This window comes from Eretmochelys imbricata, chromosome 2, assembly GCF_965152235.1.
Source record: "Eretmochelys imbricata isolate rEreImb1 chromosome 2, rEreImb1.hap1, whole genome shotgun sequence".
Taxonomy (NCBI): domain Eukaryota; kingdom Metazoa; phylum Chordata; order Testudines; family Cheloniidae; genus Eretmochelys; species Eretmochelys imbricata.
Genome location: NC_135573.1, coordinates 265,801,434 through 265,822,313, shown reverse-complemented (window position 1 = coordinate 265,822,313; position 20,880 = coordinate 265,801,434). Strand labels below are relative to the sequence as shown.

The window sequence follows — 20,880 nt, the reverse complement described above, 5'->3', positions numbered from 1 at the left end:
CTCTGTGACCCCTTCCACCCTCTCTCAGTCTGATCCATTTCGGCTGCCAGCCCTTCAGGGCAGGGACCATCTCTCTCTGAACAGTGCCCAGAACAGTGGGACTCCGATCTCAGCTGAGCCTCAAAGCACCACTGGAGCACAAATGAATGAGAGATTCCCCTCCTAGTAAGGGAGTGACTTTGGGAAAGCAGAGACCCTGTCCTGGGAGCTGGGCAGGAAAAGCGTAACTTTTTCCAGCAGAGAGGAATGTGCTCACTCATCACTCCCCGGTGGAGTGCCGAAGCAATCACTCAACAGCGTCAGAGCTCAGCCACAGCCTTGTGGGAAACGGCTGGCGCTCTCTCCTTCGCAGCATGGCCACAAGAACGGAAGAGAGCAAACCTCTCCCAGTGAGTGCTAACTGCAGTGCTCCATCATCTGGGCAGCCAGGTGCTAGGATCCAGCAGTGCTGCACCTTAGTGACACGCTTGGCTTGGCCTGGCTGGATGCAGAAGTTTATTTCTGCGCCAGGCCAAGCTGCTCCTTAATACCCCCCCATAAGCAGGCCCCACCTCAGGGCTCCGCACACACAGAACAGGAGAAAGCTAATGGCACAACCCTGACGTTTCTCCCTCTGGGTTTTCAAGCTGGTCATTATGGCTCAGGTAACTCCCGTCAGTCCGGCTGGGTTCACCACACTGCTGCTGCGGAAAGCGGGCACGACGGCAGTCCTGTGTGGTTACGCTAAAAGGTGCCTTGCAACGACAGTCTCCGTTTATCCACAGCAACGAGTGGGTCGCCTCCCCTGCGCTGCCTCCCTACGGGGCAGTTGGGTTTCCATGGCCCATTCAGTCCTGGGCCTGTCTGCGGGAAGCGCCGCTGATCACACAGACACTTATCAGCTGGGGGGAATGTCACTTCACCACGTGATGGAGAAGACTGGCTGGGAGCTGACCTGGCCCTCGAGATGTGAACGCCCTATTACCAATTCCCTGGGCCAGACAGCCCTCTCCGGCTTTGGCTGCCTGCGTTTCGGGCTCAGCTGAAGCAGTATCTGGCTTGGCTGGAAACGTTCCCCCCGTCCCAGGGTCCTTCTCCCGCTGATGAGCTCAGCTGTTATGAGTGGCGCTGACCTTATCACAGCGCCCCACAAACGTCTCTGGGAACTCGCGTCAGCCACCCACAACAGCTCAGCTCTGGGATTCACATCACAGCCACCACGGCAGGCAGCTCCTTCCCCTAGGTCCCTGGTTCGACTCCAGAGGGGGCCAGCAGTGACCACTGTTGGCTGTGCCGGGCGGCCCTGCAAACCCCAGGGCCACAGAGGGTGGGAGCATCTCTACTCTGCCAGCCAGGAGCCCTGCCCAGCCCTCCTGTTCCCACCATCATTTACCTGCCTCTCCTTCAGCCCTGCCTACGATGTGCCTGACAGGGGCATCATGAGGGTGGGGGCACGGAGGGGCCTTGTTGCAATTCCCCACTGCAGGGGTAGCCCCCCCCACTGCCCCTCCCCCCGAGATCTCCTCTATAAGGCCACTTGCCCTTGCAGAAGGAACCAGCCTCCTTGCCCCCACTAAGGAACCTCCTCTCCCCCCAATCTCGTGAGACCCCTAGCGCTGATCTTTGTGCTGCCAGGGCCCAACCACAGTAACTGCAGGGGCTGTCGAAGGAGCTGGGGTCTAAGTAGCTCTAGGGGGGCCTCAAACGCCTTCCCCACCGGAGGGGTCTAAAATCCCAAGGGGCTGCTGCTGTGTGTGAGGAGTTGTGAGGATCCCAACGGACCGGTGTCCACAGCACTGAACACCCCCCTCTCCACAAACGGCACTGACAGGTCCCCTTGTTCACACTGACTCCAGCACCGAGCACACACAGAACCAATCCCCCGACCCCGCTGCGGGCACTCCGGCAGGGGGCGCGGGAGGCGAGCACCCCTGCTGCTGCCCATGCAGCTGGAGGGCTGTAGGCTCCAGGGCTGGGGCTCCCTCACCTGTATTCAGTTCACACTGTGCCTGGGTCCCCTCCCAGCAAGGCAGTGGAGGTTTCACATACAGAAAGCTTCCCCTGGAGGGTCCCGGGTGGGGGAGCAGACACCAGTACACACACAATAGAACCATGGGCTCTATCTCGTGGACTGTGGCCAGGAGATCAGGAGTTCCTGGCTCAGCCACTGGCCTGCCCTTGGGCAAGTCACTTTCCCTGCCAACCTTTGTCAGCCCCAGCTTGACGGTGTGCTCTGGGCAGGGACTGTCTCCCCACGTGACTGCCCCGCCTCGCAGCGCCATTACACAGCACCAGCGCACACTTACCTGCCGGAGCAGTTCAAGTTTCTTCAGCTCTTCATTGTAGCTCTCGGGATTCTCGCCATAGTTCTTCAGAACAAACTGAAGGGAGAAAAAACTAATCAGAGTTTGTGTCTAGGACTGGTGCGTAGAGGAGAAATCGAACACCACTCCCCGGAGCAGAGCTGCCCGGGCATTGCTGGAGAAGCCAGGCAGCAAGAGGGGCAGCAGAAGCCCCAAGAAAGAGCTCTGCACGAAGGGTGGCAGGGACACTCGGGGTTGGGCTTTCGGGGTGTTGCACAGGCCAGGCTCTTTCTGTCTTTGCTGAGGGAGAGGAGCTCAGAGCAGGAGAATGAAAGCCCCCCTGCAAGGCCAGGAACGTGTCACCAGTTCCCTGTGCTGCCCCCACACAGCCAGTCAGCCAACAGCACATGGCAGCCACCTCCACTTTGAAGGAGCCCGTGTATTTCCTCAGACAGCGGGTGCCCCTATTTCCCCGCAGTCTACAAGCCAGAGCCAGGCCTTTTGCAGAAGGAGCTCCGCAGCCTGAGCTCAGCTGGCCACCCCCAGCCCTAGTCAGACACCCCTCAGCCCACAGAAGTCAATGGAATTTCGGACCCAGCCTGCAGACTTGTTCCCTCCTGTGGCAAAGGCTTAACAGGGACCATGGCTGATCTTTGACTTAAGCAGCCATATTCAGCGTGAGCGGCCAAGAAGAGCATGCTGTCAACGTGAATCTGCAGCAATCGGCCACCACTGCCCAGGTGACAGGCCTGCTCAAGCAGCAACACATGCCGCATCTTCACTTGTCCAGCAAGGGGTTGGACAGGGGAAAGGTTTCGGCACAGCTTCTTGTCCAGTGGGCTGCCAACCTTTCATCGCACAGATTTGCCATGGCTACTGGAAGCTGCACGCTTGAGCCAGGCTCCCAGATACCCTGTTAAGTGTCCTGTATGTAAGACAGGCCCACATGTAACTATCAACCTTTGCATGCTCCTCCAGCTCCCTTCTACGACTCAGCTTTCCCGTCACATTCCCCTTCTCCCCTCCCCACCATGGTAGAGCCTCTGGAGGCATCAGTCTAGGTCAGATGGCAAGATCCTCAGGGCTGGGACCTTGTCTCCGATGTGCCTGTAAAGTACCATGCACTGTGCAAATCAAAACCGATCCTGGCTCTCTTCTCCACGGGGCCCAGTAAAGCATCCCCACCGCCCATGTCTGATGGCACTCATTCTCTGATTTCCCCCCGAGCAGCCAGGCTTGGATTGTTCCTTCCTGTGCAGCCTCCAGTGCTTTACCCAGCCCAAGCTTAAATAACGAATGCCTTTCCTCAGCTTTCAGCCCCAACACCGCTCAGCTCTGAAATGCAGCTACCTCTGGGATGAAACCCAGCAGCTGTTTACCAGCACACAGCAACATGAGAATCCAGATTCAAAGAGAATCTGCAGGGAAGATTCGGGAGACAAAGGTTGTCAAGGTTCCTTCCCCACTCTGAACTCTGGGGTACAGATGTGGCGACTTGCATGAAAGACTCTCTAAGCTTATTCTTACCATCTTAGGTTAAAAACTTCCCCAAAGTACAAACTTTGCCTTGTCCTTGAACCACATGCTGCCACCACCAAGCGTGTTAACAAAGAACAGGGAAAGAGCCCACTTGGAGACGTCTTCCCCCAAAATATCCCCCCAAGCCCTACACCTCCTTTCCTGGGGAAGGCTTGAGAAAAATCCTCACCAATTTGTACAGATGAACACAGACCCAAACCCTTGGATCTTAAGAACAATGAAAAATCAATCAGGGTCTTATAAGGAGAATTTTAATTAAAGAAAAGGTAAAAGAATCACCTCTGTAAAATCAGGATAGTAAATATCTTACAGGGTAAACAGATTCAAAACAGAGAATCCCTCTAGGCAAAACCTTATGTTACAAAAAGACACAAAAGTAGAAATATACATTCCATTCAACACAGCTTATTTTACCAACCATTAAACAGATGGAAATCGAACGCATTTCTAGCTAGATTACTTACTAACTGACTGAAGTTCTGAGACTGCATTCCTGATCTGTTCCCGGCAAAAGCATCACACAGACAGACAGACCGACCCTTTGCTTCCCCCCCCTTCCAGCTTTGAAAGTATCTTGTCTCCTCATTGGTCATTTTGGTCAGATGTCAGTGAGGTTATCTTAGCTTCTTAACACTTTACAGGTGAAAGGGTTTTGCCTCTGGCCAGGAGGGATTTTATAGCACTGTATACAGACAGGTGGTTACCCTTCCCTTTATTTTTATGACAAAGGTAGTCCTCAGGACTGAAATCCATCCAAAACACTGGAGGTAATACAGCCCCTGGGATCTCGAGGGACCACACGAGGCCAGCACGATGGTTCTGCGTCTGACGGGAAAGATGGTGCCTCCTGCAGCACAGTGCCCCCACGACCACGCCGAGGTGCGGAAGCGGTCCTGACTCGAGAGTGAGGAGAGCCATCGAGGCATCACCCGTAGAACCTTGGAGATTCCCCCCCGACCCTCTCCAACCTCACTTAGCTCGTCTGCGCAGCGCCACGTGGGTCCTGGGCACTGCAGGTGACTTCTCCACGAGAGATGCCTGCAGTGGGTAACTGATCCGCTGTTCACTGTGCAGAGCGCCTGAGGGATCGTCCATTTCTTGGGTGCCCTCAGGTGCTGGACACGGCATGCTCCCATTAGGGGCGTGCATTGCACTCCCGCAGCTGGAGCAGCTGCTTAAGGACCAGCGTGGCTCACGCACAGGACGGGGCTGGCCGTCCGGGCCCCTCAGAACGTAGCGATGCTGACTGCGTCACGCAAACTGTGACTAGAGCAGCGAGCTAGACCCTTCGGAGCTACGAGCATACAGCTGCCTGGCCTGGGCAGAGCGAGGACTCCACTGGAGTCCAGTCTAGTGCCCAGCATAGGGGACTAGAAGCCAGGGCACAAGGAGTCTATTTGGGGCTCTGGCACTGACGTGTCATGGGGCTTTGGGTAAGCCAGTCCCCTGTTACATGGGGAGGCTCAGCACGCAGAGGGGGTAGCAGGGTCGTGGTGCTTAATGAAGGCTCTGAGCTCTCAGAGATCCCCAGCCAGTGCAACAGGAGGGCAAAGGATTGTGAGAGTAATGCTCAAGGGAAGAGGACCTAGCCATGCCCAGCTGGCAGCAAACCAGCTGGAGAAAGACTGTCCTTGTCCAGTGTTAGAGAGACTGAGGCTGGTGATTGCAGACACGTACTACCCTTGACTGAAGGGACATAGCTCCACACTGGCAAGAAATCAAGCTGCCTGCTGTGGTTTGGGGGAAGGGACTGACACCAGCTAGAGATCTGTGGGGGTCCAACTGTCTTGGCAAACCTAGGGTCCAAATGAATAACACACAGGGGCACTAAGTGAGAGAGGTCAATAGCTCTCTGGAGGGGAACTGAAGATTCGGCAGCCTTCCCAGACTCTGGAGGGGAGAAAGGATTTCTGAGAGAGACAGAACAGCCTGAAAAACCAGCGTGGAACACAATGTACCTGGCAATACCCTGCACACTTACCCAGTCCCTAGGATCCCAGAGGGCTTTCACAAACACCTAAGCTGCACACCCTCCCAGGGTGGGCAAGTCAATCACATTGCACAGACCCAAAGGATGAGCAGCTTGCCCCAAAGCCACACAACAGAGGCAGGAATAGACAGCAGGAGTCCAATGCCCAGTGGCCCTACTATAACCATTATATTACACTGCTTCCTGTGACATCTGGTGGGATGAGTCACAGCAAAGGCTCCTAAGTATGTGCCACAAGGTCAGCAGGATGAAGAGGAAAGCAACTAACCCCAGACTGCAGGCCGTCCCCACCCACGGGCAGAGCAGAGTTTATGGGTAGATCTAGTCAGAGTGAGAGAAACCTCTGTCCTCTAGGTCACTGGGTTCAAATCTAGCCCAGCCCAGCCAAGCCATGACTCACAGCTATCATTATCCCCAACTGCTCACTGACAGGGATGTCATGAGTTGGTGGCTTCAGTTCTTTTCTTAAGGGTGGATAAAAACAAAACAATTTATTTGAAAACAAAACAATTTTTAAATATGGGATTTTGATTTAAATTGGATATTTTGATTTTGTTATTTAAATTATCGTTCATTTTTCTTTTTAAAAGTACACCTGCTTAAAATGAATCTGAATCTAATAAAAAACATGTGAAGGCCTAAAATTATAATCTCAATACATTTAAATAAAAAATAATTATGCTGAATCCATGAGCCTCTGTCAAAAACTGAGTTAAAGGCTGCTTTTCTAGAAGAAGAACCAGGGGAAAAACTTTGAGGTCAGACTTTATAAATATGGCAGAACAGGTCAGCCTAAGTAATTTAGGAGATTCATTTTCCAGAGACTTAGCCCTGGTCTACACCAGGGGTTAGGTCGAATTTAAGCTGCATTAGGTCAGTTTTAAGCCCTGGGGTTAGGTTGAATTTAGCCGCATTAGGTCGATTTTAAAATGAATGTGTCTATCCAACCAACCCCGTTCCGTCGACCTAAAGGGCTCTTAAAATCGACTTCTGTACTCCTCCCCGGTGAGGGGAGTAGCGCTAAAATCAACCTTGCTGGGTCGAATTTGGGGTAGCGCAGACGCAAATCTACGGTATTGGCCTCCGGGAGCTATCCCAGAGTGCTCCAATGTGACTGCTCTGGACACCACTTTGAACTCCGATGCACTAGCCAGGTACGCAGGAAAAGCCCCAGGAAATTTTGAATTTCATTTCCTGTTTGGTCAGCATGGGGAGCTCAGCAGCACAGCTGACCATGCAGTCCCCCCAGAATCGCAAACGAGCTCCAGCATGGAGTGAACAGGAGACGCTGGATCTGATTGCTGTATGGGGAGAAGAATCTGAGCAGGCCGAACTCCGATCAAAAAGAAGAAATGTAAATATATATGCCAAAATCGCACAGGCCATGGTGGAGAGAGGCTACAACAGGGACACACAGCTGTGCCGCATGAAAGTCAAGGAGCTCAGGCAAGCCTACCAAAAGACAAAGGAGGCAAATGGTCGCTCCGGGTCAGAGCCCCATACATCCCACTTCTATGATCAGCTGCATGGCATTCTAGGGAGGGACCCTACCACTACCCCACCACTGTCTGTGGACACCTGCAAGGGGGGAGTCTCACGCAACAGGGAGGAGGATTTTGTGGATGAGGAAGAAGAGGAGGAGGAGGAGCAGAATGCGCAGCAGGCAAGCGGTGAATCCGTTCTCCCCGGCAGCCAGGACCTTTTCATCACCCTGGAGCCAATACCCTCCCAAGTCGGGATCCCCGACCCTGAAGCCGGAGAAGGCAGCTCTGGTGAGTACACATTTGTAACTACGGTACAGGGTTTAAACACAACAGTGTTTAATGTTTGATTTCCCCTGTAGAATTGGGATGCATTCACGGACAGTACAGCTAATGGAAAAGTCTGTTAATGTGTCCGTGGATGGAGCAGGAATCCTCCAGGGACATCTCCATGAAGCTCTCCTGAAGGTACTCTGAAAGCCTTTGCAGAAGGTTTCTGGGGAGGGCTGCCTTATTTCGTCCTCCATGGTAGGACACTTTACCATGCCAAGCCAGTAGCAAGTAGTCTGGAATCATTGCAGCACAAAGCATGGCAGCGAATGGTCCTGGGTTTTGGTCGCATTCAAGCAACATTTGGTCTGTATCTTTCTGTATCTTTATATCTTAGCCTCAGGAGAGTGATATCATTCATGGTCACCTGGTTGAAATAGGGGAATTTTTGTAAGGGAACAGTAAAAGGACCCCGTTCATGCTGGGTTGTTTGCGCTTGGCTAAAAGGGATCATTCCAGAGAATAGCCACACCGCAGGGGAAGGGGTGAAGGGATCATCCCAGAGAATAGCCACGCGGTGGGGTGGGGGGAGGTGTGTGCTGCACATCCACCCAAAAACCGCAGCCCCTCCTTTTAAATGTGAAGCCCAACCAGCATTGCTTGCTCTGGGAAAGGAGGGCGCTGCAGTTTGAAACCATTCCCGCATGTTATGAAGGCAGAAGAAGCCAACCCCACATACCAAAAGGCTTACCATGGCTGCCTAAAAACCAAATTCTGTTGCCCAGCGGTTTGTGATGTGCCACCATACCGGCAGGCGCTCAATATAAAAGGCAAAATGTGACCTCGTACCTAAAGCACACGTGCTGTCTGCTGTGAATTGCTTGATTCACTGTGAAAGAGTCTCCCTTTTGTTCTCAGAAACATAGCAGCTTAAATTTTACTCTCCCTTTTTATCTCCCCCCAGGTGCAAATGTTTCTATGCTCCCCCATCATCTCCGTCCCTGAGGTTATTGCAGATTAGAAGGCGGAAAAAAACGCACTCGCAATGACATGTTTTCCGAGCTCATGCCGTCTTCCTGCACTGATAGGACAACTTAATGCATGGAGCCATTCAGTGGCAGAGGCCAGGAAAGCATTAAGTGAGCGCGAAGAGCAGAGGCAGGAGGCAATGCTGAGGCTAATGGGGGAGCAAACGGACATGATGAAGCGTCTGTTGGAGCTGCAGGAAAGCCAACAAGAGCACAGACCCCCACTGCATCCACTGTATAATCGCCTGCCCTCCTCCCCAAGTTCCACATCCTCCTCACCCAGACGCCCAAGAACGTGGGCAGGGGGAGGCTCCGGGCACCCAGCCACTCCACTCCAGAGGATGGCCCAAGCAACAGAAGGCTGTCATTCAAACAGTTTGATTTGTAGTGTGGCTACGATAAGCAATGTGGCCTTGTCCTTCCCTCCTCCCGCCCCCAGGTTACCTTGTCAGTTATCTCTTTTTTTTTAAATTAATAAAGAAGGAATGCATGGTTTCAAAACAATAGTGACTTTATTTCCTTTGCCAGCTGTGATCAAAGGGGGGAGGGTGGTTGGCTTACACGGAATTAAAATCAACAAACGGGACAGGTTTGCAGCTAGTAGAAACACACACAACTGTCACACCGTAGCCTGGCCAGTCATGAAACTGGTTTTCAAAGCCTCTCTGATGTGCAGCACACCTTGCTGTGCTCTTCTAACCGCCTTGGTGTCTGGCTGTTCAAAATCGGCCACCAGGTGATTTGCCTCAACCTCCCACCCCACCATAAACGTCTCCCCCTTACTCTCAGATATTATGGAGCACACAGCAAGCAGCAATAACAATGGGAATGTTGGTTGCGCTGAGGTCTGACCTAGTCAGCAAACAGTGCCAGTGTGCTTTTAAACGTCCAAAGGCACATTCTACCACCAGTCTGCACTTGCTCAGCCTGTAGCTGAACTGCTCCTTATTACTATCCAGGCTGCCTGTGTACGGCTTCCTGAGCCATGGGAGTAGGCTGGGTCCCCAAGGATAACTATTGGCATTTCAACATCCCCAATGGTAATTTTCTGGTCTGGGAAGTAAGTCCCTTCTTGCAACTGCTCAAACAGCCCTAAAGATGCGAGCGTCATGCACCTTTCTCGGCCATCCCACGTTTATGTCAGTGAAACATCCCTTGTGATCCACCAGTGCTTGCAGCACCGTTGAGAAGTCCTCCTTGTGGTTTACGTACTGGTTGGCAAGGTGGTCCGGTGCCAAGATGAGGATGTGTGTTCTGTCTATCGCCCCACCAGTTAGGAAACCCCATTCCACAAAGCCATCCAATATGACCTACACATTTCCCAGAGTCACTACCCTTGATAGCAGAACATTAGTGATTGCATTGGTTACTTGGATCACAGCAGCCCCCACAGTAGACTTGCCGCTCCAAACTGATTCCCATCTGACCAGTAGCAGTCAGGCATTGCAAGTTTCCACAGGGCTACCGCCACTCACTTTTCAACTGTCAGGGCAGCTCTCATCTTGGTATTCCTGCACTTCAGGGCGGGGGAAAGCAACTCAAAGTTCAAGGAAAGTGGCCTTATGCATGCAAAAGTTTTGCAGCCACTGTGAATCATCCCATACCTGCAACACTATGTGGTCCCACCAGTCTGTGCCATCACCACCTTGATATAAATCAATCCACCTCAAGAGCTGTCCCCACCACAAGCAGCCCCTCATAACAGGTGCAGCAGAAGGCCATGGAGACTGACGTTCTAGTGCAGGAGTGGCCAGGCAGTGCTGGAGGCCACTAGAGTGGCCATGTGGCAATACAACACTCAGATCGCCATGCCACATGGGAGTTGTGCTCGCTTTGTGTGCCGCTAAGGCTTCTGGGAGCACATCCCAGCATTCTTAGCACTGCAGCAAGCCAAGCCTCGCTTTGCATTTTCCCAGTGAACTATGGGAGAACTTGTCTGTCCTTTCTGGGCACAAGGGGTGGAACTGTGGGAAGGCACTGGAGGACTAATGGCACTCAAGTGGGGCTACACTTGTATCCATACTCGTGTTAGCAGTGACGAGTTGCGCTCACTCACGTTTTAGTGTATGTCCCCCTGAGGCCACCCAACTGGAGTTAAAAGCATCGCCACATCCAAGGCCAGGATTCATGTGTGGGGATGGGATTGGAATTAGGGGCAACACTCTTGTTAGAAGTGGAGTTAATTCTGCAGTGAGGACCTGCCCTATGATCTTCCAATAAAGCCATGCTCAAGAACGCCCACAGCAGCCAGAGCACCCAGCCTCCTTAACTTGGAGAGCCACCAGGACCTGAAGGGTTACAAGCTAATGTGGTAGAGCCGGTTTGAGCACAAGCCAAAAAAGGTCACTCTCTGAACTGATGGCTTCTGCCAATGAGTGTCAAGCTTGTCCTTAATCCAAACAAATTGCTGACTAAAAGAGACTGAATACGTAGCTGGCACCCACCCAACCAGGAGGTTTATAATCCCAGGGACTAATATAAAAGGAAAATTAAATGGGATCTCCTCTGTTAACTGCACAAGCCCAGCTCCTCCAGCGTACGTGGGGCTCTAAGTAGTAGCAAGCCAGTGTAGAGAAGAACTGGACCCGGGGCTGGAAAGCAGGTACTCACTGATTAATCAACTTCCCTAGCATTTCCCATCTGAGGCTCGAGCACAAGGGTGGGCAAACTTTTTGGCAGGAGGGCCACATCGGGGTTGCAAAACGGTATGGAGGGCCAGGTAGGGAAGACTGTGCCTCCCCAAACAGCCTGGCCCCCACCCCCATCCGACCTTTCCCACTTCCCACCCCCTGACTGCCCCCCTCAGAACCCCCCACCCATCCAAAACCCCCTGCTCCTTGTCCCCTGACTGTTTCCTCCTGAACTGCCCCCCCTTCCGGGACCCCACCCCCTATCCAACCCCCTCGCTCCCTGTCATCCCCCTCAGGACCCCTCCAACCCCCTCCCCGAGACCCCCCCCATCCAACCCTCCCCCCCCCCCCCCCCCCGCTCCCTGTCTCCTGACTGCCTCCGCCCCATCCAACCACCCCCTGTCCCCTGACTGCCCCCAGGGACCTCCTGCCCCTTATCCAACCCTCCCCTCCCCCTGCCCTTACCAGGCTTTCAGAGCAGCAGGACAGGCTTATTGGAAAGCCTGTGAGGTGGGCAGGGCCAAGCTGCGCTGCGAGGGAGGGGAGGAAGTGGGAGAGGGGCCGGGGGCTCCAGCAGGTCAGGGGCCGGGCAGGATGGTCCCACAAGCCATAGTTTGCTCATCTCTGCTCTAGCATGTCACAATACTCAGCTAAGCCTCTCAGCCCCATGTAAGTGGGTATTATCCCCATTTCCCAGGTGCAGAAGGGGAGACAAAGAACTCCCCAAGGTCGCACAGCAATTTGGCAGCAGAGCAAGGACTAGAACTCAAGAGTCCTGACTCTGCTACTCAGCCACAGGGGGGCCCTCAGCAGGCCACTGAGCCTGTCCATTACTTAGTTTCCCCTACCTCACAGGGTGCACGTATGCGTGTGTATGTGGGGGGAACAGGATTAAATGAACACGTGTTCATCAAGGGCTTGGAGACCGTTGGATTTTAAAAAGTGCTTTTGCCAGGCTTAGAACTTACTGATGTCAGACAGATGCTACCACTGCGCTCACCAGCAGCGTCTCCTAAACCTCCAGGAGTTTAAACTGAGACCTGTTATCCAACCTCACAACCAGAAAAGGGGGAGGAATCTGAGATCCCAGATGATACACTGCAAGTCCAATCTGCTTCACCACTCTAGGTAAATACAGGGAAGAAGAGAAGTGCTGAAGGTAAACACTCTGAAGTTTGTCAGATTAAAAAATATCAGATGTTTAAAAATAATATGCTATACCTCACTATTGCCTAGATTATTAAAACTGAAGGCACTTAAAAAAAATGTACTTTTCACCACTTCTGCATCTCTCCGCTCAGTAATAAAATTGGATGAGTCAGTTTGTCTGATTTCTAGTTGGTTTCACTTCCTGTTTAATGTACCAACCAGCAAAATGCAGAGAAATCTGGGTTGTGAACACTGCAGGGAAATCTTTACATCTAAAGAGAAGAGTTGCACAAAAGTATTTCTATTAATATCAGGTTTTTAGGATTTGCTTTTTTAAATAAAGAATAAACTCGAGGTTTAAACATGCTGAAAGAGACAGCACTTGCTCTGACCAAGGGGTAAGAGCATCCCCTCACATGCAGCCACGCCTGCCAGACAGCCATGTGATTTTAAAATGCCTTGTTTTGGAGGCCACCCTCCTCTAGGTAGGCACCTATCACTCCATCCACTGCAGCAGAAGTTATACTGATGGCTAGTCTCCTTTCCAGCACTAGCAGACAAACTGGAATGGCAAGGACTGTTTCTAACTTACTATCACTACCATGTCAGCACCCTGCAAAGCATGACTCAGCTCTCTGGACTGCATTAGAAAAAGCTGAGGAAGGCCCAACTACTTATGGTCATCGAAGATCCCATAAAAAGAAAAGGAGGACTTGTGGCACCTTAGAGACTAACAAATTTATTTGAGCATAAGCTTTCGTGAGCTACATCGTTGCATCCGATGAAGTGAGCTGTAGCTCACGAAAGCTTATGCTCAAATAAATTGGTTGGTCTCTAAGGTGCCACAAGTACTCCTTTTCTTTTTGCGAATACAGACTAACACGGCTGCTATTCTGAAAGCTGTATAGAAGGACAGGTGCCCTTCCTCTCCAAAAAGCAACAAGAATTTTTGCACATTGTACAAAAATAATATGAATTAATACTAACCGAACATTTCTCAAACAAATCTCAAAGATGGGCAAGTATTTTCTTTTACAAAAGTTAATACAAAATGGGCAAGTATCATACTCATTGACAGAGATACAGAGGGGTCCCAGGGACACAGCCCACTTGAAATCTAGTTAATTTAAGAACAAGTTAAGACAGTTTCAGACACTACCCTTGCCCCCACTCCCCAGGGCCAATTTTTGTTTTACAATCACTTCCCCCCCCCCCGCCCTTTTTGCTGTGTGAAAGGTCAACAGAGAAATTGACCCGCACTATCAGGGAAACAATGAAACTGACCCTGAACAAACTGCTGTCAAAGTCACAGAGACCAATCTTTCAATTCTAGAAATTTTAGGCATTGTTGGTAACAATGGTAAGTAAAACATCCCCAGACAGAAGAGCAATATTTAAGCTGGTCTCTTTCTCTGTGACCTAACACAGAGGAATTCAGTGATCAAGTCTCCTATCTGCAAGTCCCTGCTTTATAACACTGCCTCTCCTTTATCATAGCACAGTATTTTACAGCAGCAAAGAGAGTTCTCAGTTAAGCTTCAGAGTAACAGCCGTGTTAGTCTGTATTCGCAAAAAGAAAAGGAGTACTTGTGGCACCTTAGAGACTAACCAATTTATTTGAGCATGAGCTTTCGTGAGCTACAGCTCACTTCATCAGATGCATACCGTGGAAACTGCAGCAGACTTTATATATACAAGATGTGAGACTGAGAGTACAGCTGCCCCTTTGCTCTTTTATCTACTTTCTTAGGACCTGATTCAAACTCCCTTAAAGCCAGTGGAAGCCTCCCACTGTGGTTATCACTGGCTTTAACAGACACTGGATTGTGTCCTTATTAAATAAACATTATTGAGACAATCTCAAAATGCCTAGATTAAATACATTATTGATTACAGTGACATGGGGCAGGATGGCTCCCACTTGTCTACACTTCAAAGTTATGTTGTCATAGCTGTGTCAGTCAGGGATATGAAAACACACCACACACCCCCGTGACATAGCTCTGCCAACAAAACCTGCAGTGTAGATGCAACTATGCCAACAGAAGAGGGCTTTGTCGAGGTAGCTAATGTCGTTTGGAATGGTGATGTTCCTACACTGGCAGAAAAACTCCCGTTGGTGTAGTCTGTCTACACCCTAAAGGGCTATGCTGACACAGGCTATGTAGACACACCTATAGTTTGGACGAACTGGGCATCGAACTCTAGCAATCGAGGGTCCGTGTTATGAAATCCTCCCACAGGAGGTCTGCTCGAGCCCCTTTAGGGCACACAGCAGGAGCGACCCTGTTTTGACAGGCTTTTCCATAACCATTTGGGGCTCCCTCCTAGGGGATTTCTGCCCCTCCTACCTCCTTTAGAATCATCTCTTTGCATCACCTGGGACTTTATCCCATTTTCTGGTGGAGCAGTTCCCCTTGAAGGTCATTATGTCTCCCATTTGCCTCTCTCTGACAGTACATTTGATCTGGTTGGGGCTCTTGATCATTGATATCTGGTACTTTGGCTTTATTGAACAGGGCGGAGCTATCCCAATGAAAAGCAACTTACAAATGGGTTAAATTAATACTGCTCTCTTAGAAAGTCACTGGGTCCAGACACATGGGAATGATGGAAACTGTCTCTTCCTCATTTTAAAACCCAGGGGAAGCAAATACCCAAGACAGACACTCAGTCTAGCAGGGGTACCAAACCGGGCTTTAGATCCAGATTTACCAGCATCCCATAAGGCCCTGGTGCTATCTCACTGCCAGTGAGAATTACTCCCACCAGAAATAACAAGCCATAGAACAGAGCCCACTCCAAGCTGGAGTCGGCAGCTTCCCAGGCCTCCTCTCACAACTGTTGTCTCTCCCAGTATGTGCAGCAATGGGGTACACTGTGTCACCTGACGGATCCTGAGGTGCAGAGGTCAGAGGAGGGAGAGAGAAGAGGGAGGATGTGGTGATGGGATGGGTGGGGTCCGAGGAAAGTCACGGTAAGGACATTACTTGCCATGGCCAAGTCTTGCTCACTCAGAACAAGAGATTTTTAAATCTCTCCCTCTCATGACAAAGGGTGGCTCAATGAGACACGAGACACTTCACTCCTTTAAAACTCTCCCAGCTCTCAGCCTTGGAGCATGGAGGGGTGGGGGTACCAGCAAATGCAGCCCCACCTGCCACCTCCTCAGGAGCATCTGAGCTGCATCAGGGCTCGCAAGGGGTGCAGCTTCCAGTCACGGGAGGGCTAGGGGGTAATGAGAGCCGGTGGGCCCGGAGCACTCGCTAACACGGCCAGGCCAGCCGCCCTGGGCATGGGGGGCATCTTCAGGCTGGGGGGAGGAGTGGGGAATATGGACCGATGTGTCACTGTGGGGATGGCAGGGGCAGACTCGGGCCTCAGGCCCAGCCCCCCCACACTTACCCCACAGTGACCACCCCCAGGATTATCCACTGGAACAAGGCCCCCCCAGCTACAACCCCCTGCCCTCCCCGTCAACAAGTCTCGCCCTCCCCCGCCCCAACACCCCACACACACACACCCACCCCAACACCCCCACACACACCCAACGGCCCCCCACACCCTCCCGCCCCAACACCCCCCACACACACCCAACGGCCCCACACACACACCCCACACACCCAACGGCCCCCCCACACCCTCCCCCTCCCGCCCCAACGGCCCCCCCTACACCCAACGGCCCCCCCACACACCTTCCCCTCCCGCCCCAACGGCCCCCCCCCCACACCTTCCCCTCCCCACACGTGCCCCTCCTCCCCAGTCTGGCCCCTGGGGGCTCCCCCCCCCTCACCTTCTTCACGGCCGGGTTGAACCCGAACTCCCCGGCCTCCTTGAGGTCCAGCCAGATCATGGGCATGCGGGGCACGGCCTCCATCCCGGCCGCTCCGCCGGCGCCGCTCCGCACCCGGAACGCAGCAGGCCCGGAGCCTCCCGAGTCCCCGCCCCCGGCCCGCCGCGGAGCCTCACCGGCCTCACCGGAAACCGCCCTCCGGAAGCCGCCGCGGCGCCTGATGGGAAATGTAGTCCTGACGCGGACTCCCCCTCTCCCCTGCTGCTGGCGGGCGGGGCACAGGCTCCTCCCCTAGGGACCCTCCCTCACTGCTGGGCGGGGCAGGGCACAGGCGCCTCCTCTAGGGCCCCACCCCACTGGTGGGCGGGACAGGGCACAGGCTCCTCCCCTAGGGCCCCGCCCTCACTGGTGGGCGGGACAGGGCACAGGCTCCTCCCCTAGGGCCCCGCCCTCACTGCTGGGCGGGGCAGGGCACAGGCGCCTCCTCTAGGGCCCCACCCCACTGGTGGGCGGGACAGGGCACAGGCTCCTCCCCTAGGGCCCCGCCCTCACTGGTGGGCGGGACAGGGCACAGGCTCCTCCCCTAGGGCCCCGCCCTCACTGCTGGGCGGGACAAGGCACAGGCGCCTCCTCTAGGGCCCCACCCTCACTGCTGGGCGGGGCAGGGCACAGGCGCCTCCTCTAGGGCCCTGCCCTCACTGCTGGGCGGGGCAGGACACAGGCTCCTCCCCTAGGGACCCGCCCTCACTGCTGGGCAGGGCAGGACACAGACTCCTCCCCTAGGGACCCGCCCTCACTGCTGGGCAGGGCAGGACACAGGGTCCTCCCCTAGGGACCCTCCCTCATTGCTGGGCAGGGCAGGACACAGGCTCCCCCCTAGGGCCCTGCCCTCACTGCTGGGCGGGGCAGGGCACAGGCTCCTCCCCTAGGGACCCTCCCTCATTGCTGGGTGGGGCAGGACACAGGCTCCTCCCCTACAGACCCGCCCTCACTGCTGGGTGGGACAGGGCACAGGCTCCTCCCCTAGGGACCCTCCCTCACTGCTGGGCGGGGCAGGGCACAGGCTCCTCCCCTAGGGATCCTCCCTTCCTGCTGGGGTTCAGGACACAGGCTCCTCCCCTGCTCCTGTGGGGTGGGTGGTACACAAATGGGCTCCTTCCATCCCTAAAGGTGTCACTACAGAACCCCCCCCACCCCCGCATTCTCCGACCCTTGCTCCCCGCCTTGCACTGCTGCATTCCTCAGTGCTGTGGCCAAGAGCCGCCTGCAGTGGGTCCAGCTAGGCTCTGGGGCCCGGCATTCAGCCAGTGCCATTCCCCTGTTAAACTGTAGCACGTCACAGTGGCGCATGGGCTGGAGCCCCTCTCAGCGCTGAGGTCTGAAATGATCCGGGATCGGAAAAGACGCCCGCAGCCTCCCACCCTGGGCTCAGACCCAGCCAAGATCAGCTGTGAGCGGAAGCTCTGCCATATTAGGTGCCCCGTGTGACACAAGGGCAGCGGGTCTCACACCCAATCCGAGCGGGCAGGTCTCCATGTAACAAAACCCACTGCAACTGGGAGGCCCCGGACTGAATGCGTCTGGAGACAGGGGGCTCTGTTGGCCAGGCAGGCAGGCGCTGCAGGGCCCAGCTGAGACACACTGGCAGGGCTCAGGGGGTATGGGAAGATCGCCTGACTACTGCCCGTGCTGTAGCAGCTCAGTGGATAATGGCAGATGTCAGACTCCAGGACTGTCCAGCTGTCTCTTTTAACCAGCGTCGAAATTCACTCAGCAAGAATCACCTTTATGATAATTTCACAGACACATTTTGCATTGGAATCCAGGCCCCCATTAATCCTCCAGTAAAAAGCAACCGACAAAGAAGGACAGAGTGGGGAAAAAACCCATCACACTGCTGCTCAAATACTGGATCTGTTGCTTTCCAATAAATGCAACTGGCAAACGTGGCTGTGGTGAGGTCTGGCCCATCTGATCCCTTGACCCACTGAGTGCAGGACATGGCACGCCCATGGCTCACACCAGCACCTAATGGAGAGGGTGCATAGGAAGCACCTGGGTAAAGATGGCTGGATAACATTGGGGCTGGGACTGGGACCTGATGAGACCAGAGAGCTTCTCGCAGACTCCCCTGTACTGAGCTAAAAGATCTTAGCTAAACCAAAGCATTTCTTTGCCTGCTGCCAATAAGCCAGGGGCTGAGAGCAGCGGGGGAGGTGGGAGAGGGTTGGAGGGACAGCTCCATTCAGCCGCTGGCCGGTAAATCGGTGTGCTCTGCCCTTCTGTTCCAAGCAGAGAGTCTTATCCATTAGTGAACATTCCCAGGCCAGGCCCAGCCCGGAGCCTGCAGACAGCACACACTGGTAGCGGCCACATCCTCCAGACCCAGAGAGGGCTGAGCTGACCCTAGATTTCATGGGGGGCTCATGTGAAAAAAACAACTTCTCCCGAAACCCCCCACTCCTGGCTGCATCCCGTCTCCGCACCTCAATTCCCTCCCACACCAGAGCAGGTGTGACTCCAACCCAAATGCAGGGGAGACCCTATACGTGTGGGAGGATGCCCTTGGATAGTGAGGGGTTAAGGGGGATCATCTAGCCTGGGGGTCCCAAATGTGCAGGCCCTGGGGCAGCTGCCCCTGCAAAGGAAGAGAGACATGTGAGCAGCAGTGGAAGAGGGGGAATGTAGAAATCACCATGCTGATCCAGCTGGTCCAGTAGCCAGTCTCTGGCCGTGAATGATACCAGCTGCTCTGGAGGCAAGAGCTGGGAACTCCCAGCTTGGACAGACATACAGTAAAATACCCCTGGGGGAGATCTCTTCCTATCCCCAGACTTGTGCCCTGAAGCACGGGGCCCATGATATAGAGAAAGGCCTTTTGGGAATGCTTCTATGCTCTTAACCTCCATGATATCTTGTGGCCATGAGTTCCAGTGGCTAATCCCAGCTTTAGCTGTGACACCTATTGATTGCTTTGTGTCCCCTTGAGCTTCTCGCAGGAGAGGATCAAGCTGTCCTGTCTGACCAGCTGAGGTTCAGCTTCTGGCCTACTCTCTCCACATCCTGCCTTGTTTGATACCTCTCTAGTGCATCCCCTCTATTAGTTGGAGTCAGCCCACCTGTGAATGAAGTGGGAATGTTCTTTATGCTTTCTCCGAATACTGTGTGGGTGCCTCAGTTTCCCCTCTGCATTTCTTAAGTATCTAGGTGGGGGGGATGTCACAGAGTCCCTGGGCAATGCTCTGGAACTGCTCCCCATGAACCCAGTCAGGACTCTGGGGAAGTCTCCTCTCTGGGAGCAGCCTGTCTTCAGGACACACAACGCACACAGCTTCCACCTTCCTGGGTCTGACCTCGGAGCATTCAGCATCCTCTGCCCCTCCGTGCGCTTCCCACAGCGAGTCTGCTCAGGCAGGGCTCCTGGGGAAGCCAGAGGGTCCTGCCCCCCAACTTCGCAGTCAGACGTGACTCTCAGCCAGCCAGTAACACAGAAGGTTTATTAGACGACAGGAACATGGTCTAAAACGGAGCTTGTAGTTGCAGAGAACCGGACCCCTCAGCTGGGTCCATTTTGGGGGCAGTGAGCCAGACAACCACATCTGCACTTCACTCCATGTCCCAGCCAGCCCCAAACTGAAACTCCCTCCAGCCCCTCCTCCCCTGGGCTTTGTTCCTTTTCCCGGGCCAGGAAGGCACCTGATTCCTTTGTTCTCCAACCCTTTATCTCTCACCTTGCAGGGGGGAAGGGCCTAGGCCATCAGTTGCCAGGAAACAGGGTGTCGGCCATTCTCTGTGTCCAGACCCCTGCACACACCTGCCCTCTAGGGCTCTGCAATGATCATACACCCTTACGCCACCACCTAGATACTTAAGAACTGCATAGGGAAAACTGAGGCATCCCCACACGATTCAGAGGAAACATTAAGAACAGTCCCACTTCGTCACAGGGGATAAAGGTGTGTAATTGTTGCAGAGCCCAAGAGGGCCAGTGTGATGGTGTCTACACAGAGAATGGCCGACACTCTGTCTCCTGGCAACTGATGGCCTGGGCCCCTCCTCTGCAAAGGTGCCGACTGAAGGTGTTGGAGAACAAAGAGATCAGGCGACCTCCTGGCCTGGGAAAGAGACAAAGGGGAGAGGAGGGGCTGGAGAGTTTCAGTTTGGAGCTGGCTGGGGAAATGGAGGGAGGGCCAGATGGGGCTCTGGCCTCCCTGCCCGCCCCGAAGATGGACCTGACTGAGGGGTCCTGGTCTCTGTACCTACAAGCTCTGTTTTAGACTGTGTTGCTGTCATCTAATAAACCTTCTGTTTTACTGGCTGGCTGAGAGTCATGTCTGACTGTGGAACTGGGGTGCAGGACCCTCTGGCTTCCCCAGGAGCCCCGCCTGTGCGGACTGGCTGTGGGAAGCGCATGGTAGAAGAGGATGCTGAATGCTCCGAGGTCAGACCCAGGAAGGTGGAAGCTGTGTAAGCTTTTTGCCCTGGAGAGGAGGCTCCCCCAGAGTCCTGACTGGCTTCATATGGAGTAGTTCCAGAGCAACGCTCGGGGATGCCGTGACAGCACCCCAGGAAGGGTGTGAGACCTCAGAGGAGATACAGGTGGGGAGAGGGCTGCTCCCACAATGTGCCTGCCCCACTGCAGACCCACAGGGACCATCTGGATGGGTGGTCGGAGAGGTCAGTCATGGTAGCCCATTCAGTCCTTGGCCTCTCTGCTA

General features: G+C 53.9%; 1 protein-coding gene across 1 annotated transcript in view; it reads right to left on the bottom strand.

Moving 5' to 3' along the window:
- Positions 1-16,304, bottom strand: part of PTPN23 (protein tyrosine phosphatase non-receptor type 23) — a 42,541-nt gene extending 26,237 nt beyond the window's left edge. The window contains exons 1-2 of the mRNA XM_077808509.1: positions 16,163-16,304; positions 2,286-2,360 (exon numbers count right to left, since the gene is read on the bottom strand). Coding sequence (XP_077664635.1) covers positions 2,286-2,360; positions 16,163-16,246 — 159 coding nt within the window. The 5' untranslated portion in view covers positions 16,247-16,304. The remainder of the gene's footprint in view (positions 1-2,285; positions 2,361-16,162) is intronic.
- Between the last annotated feature and the right edge of the window lie 4,576 nt (positions 16,305-20,880).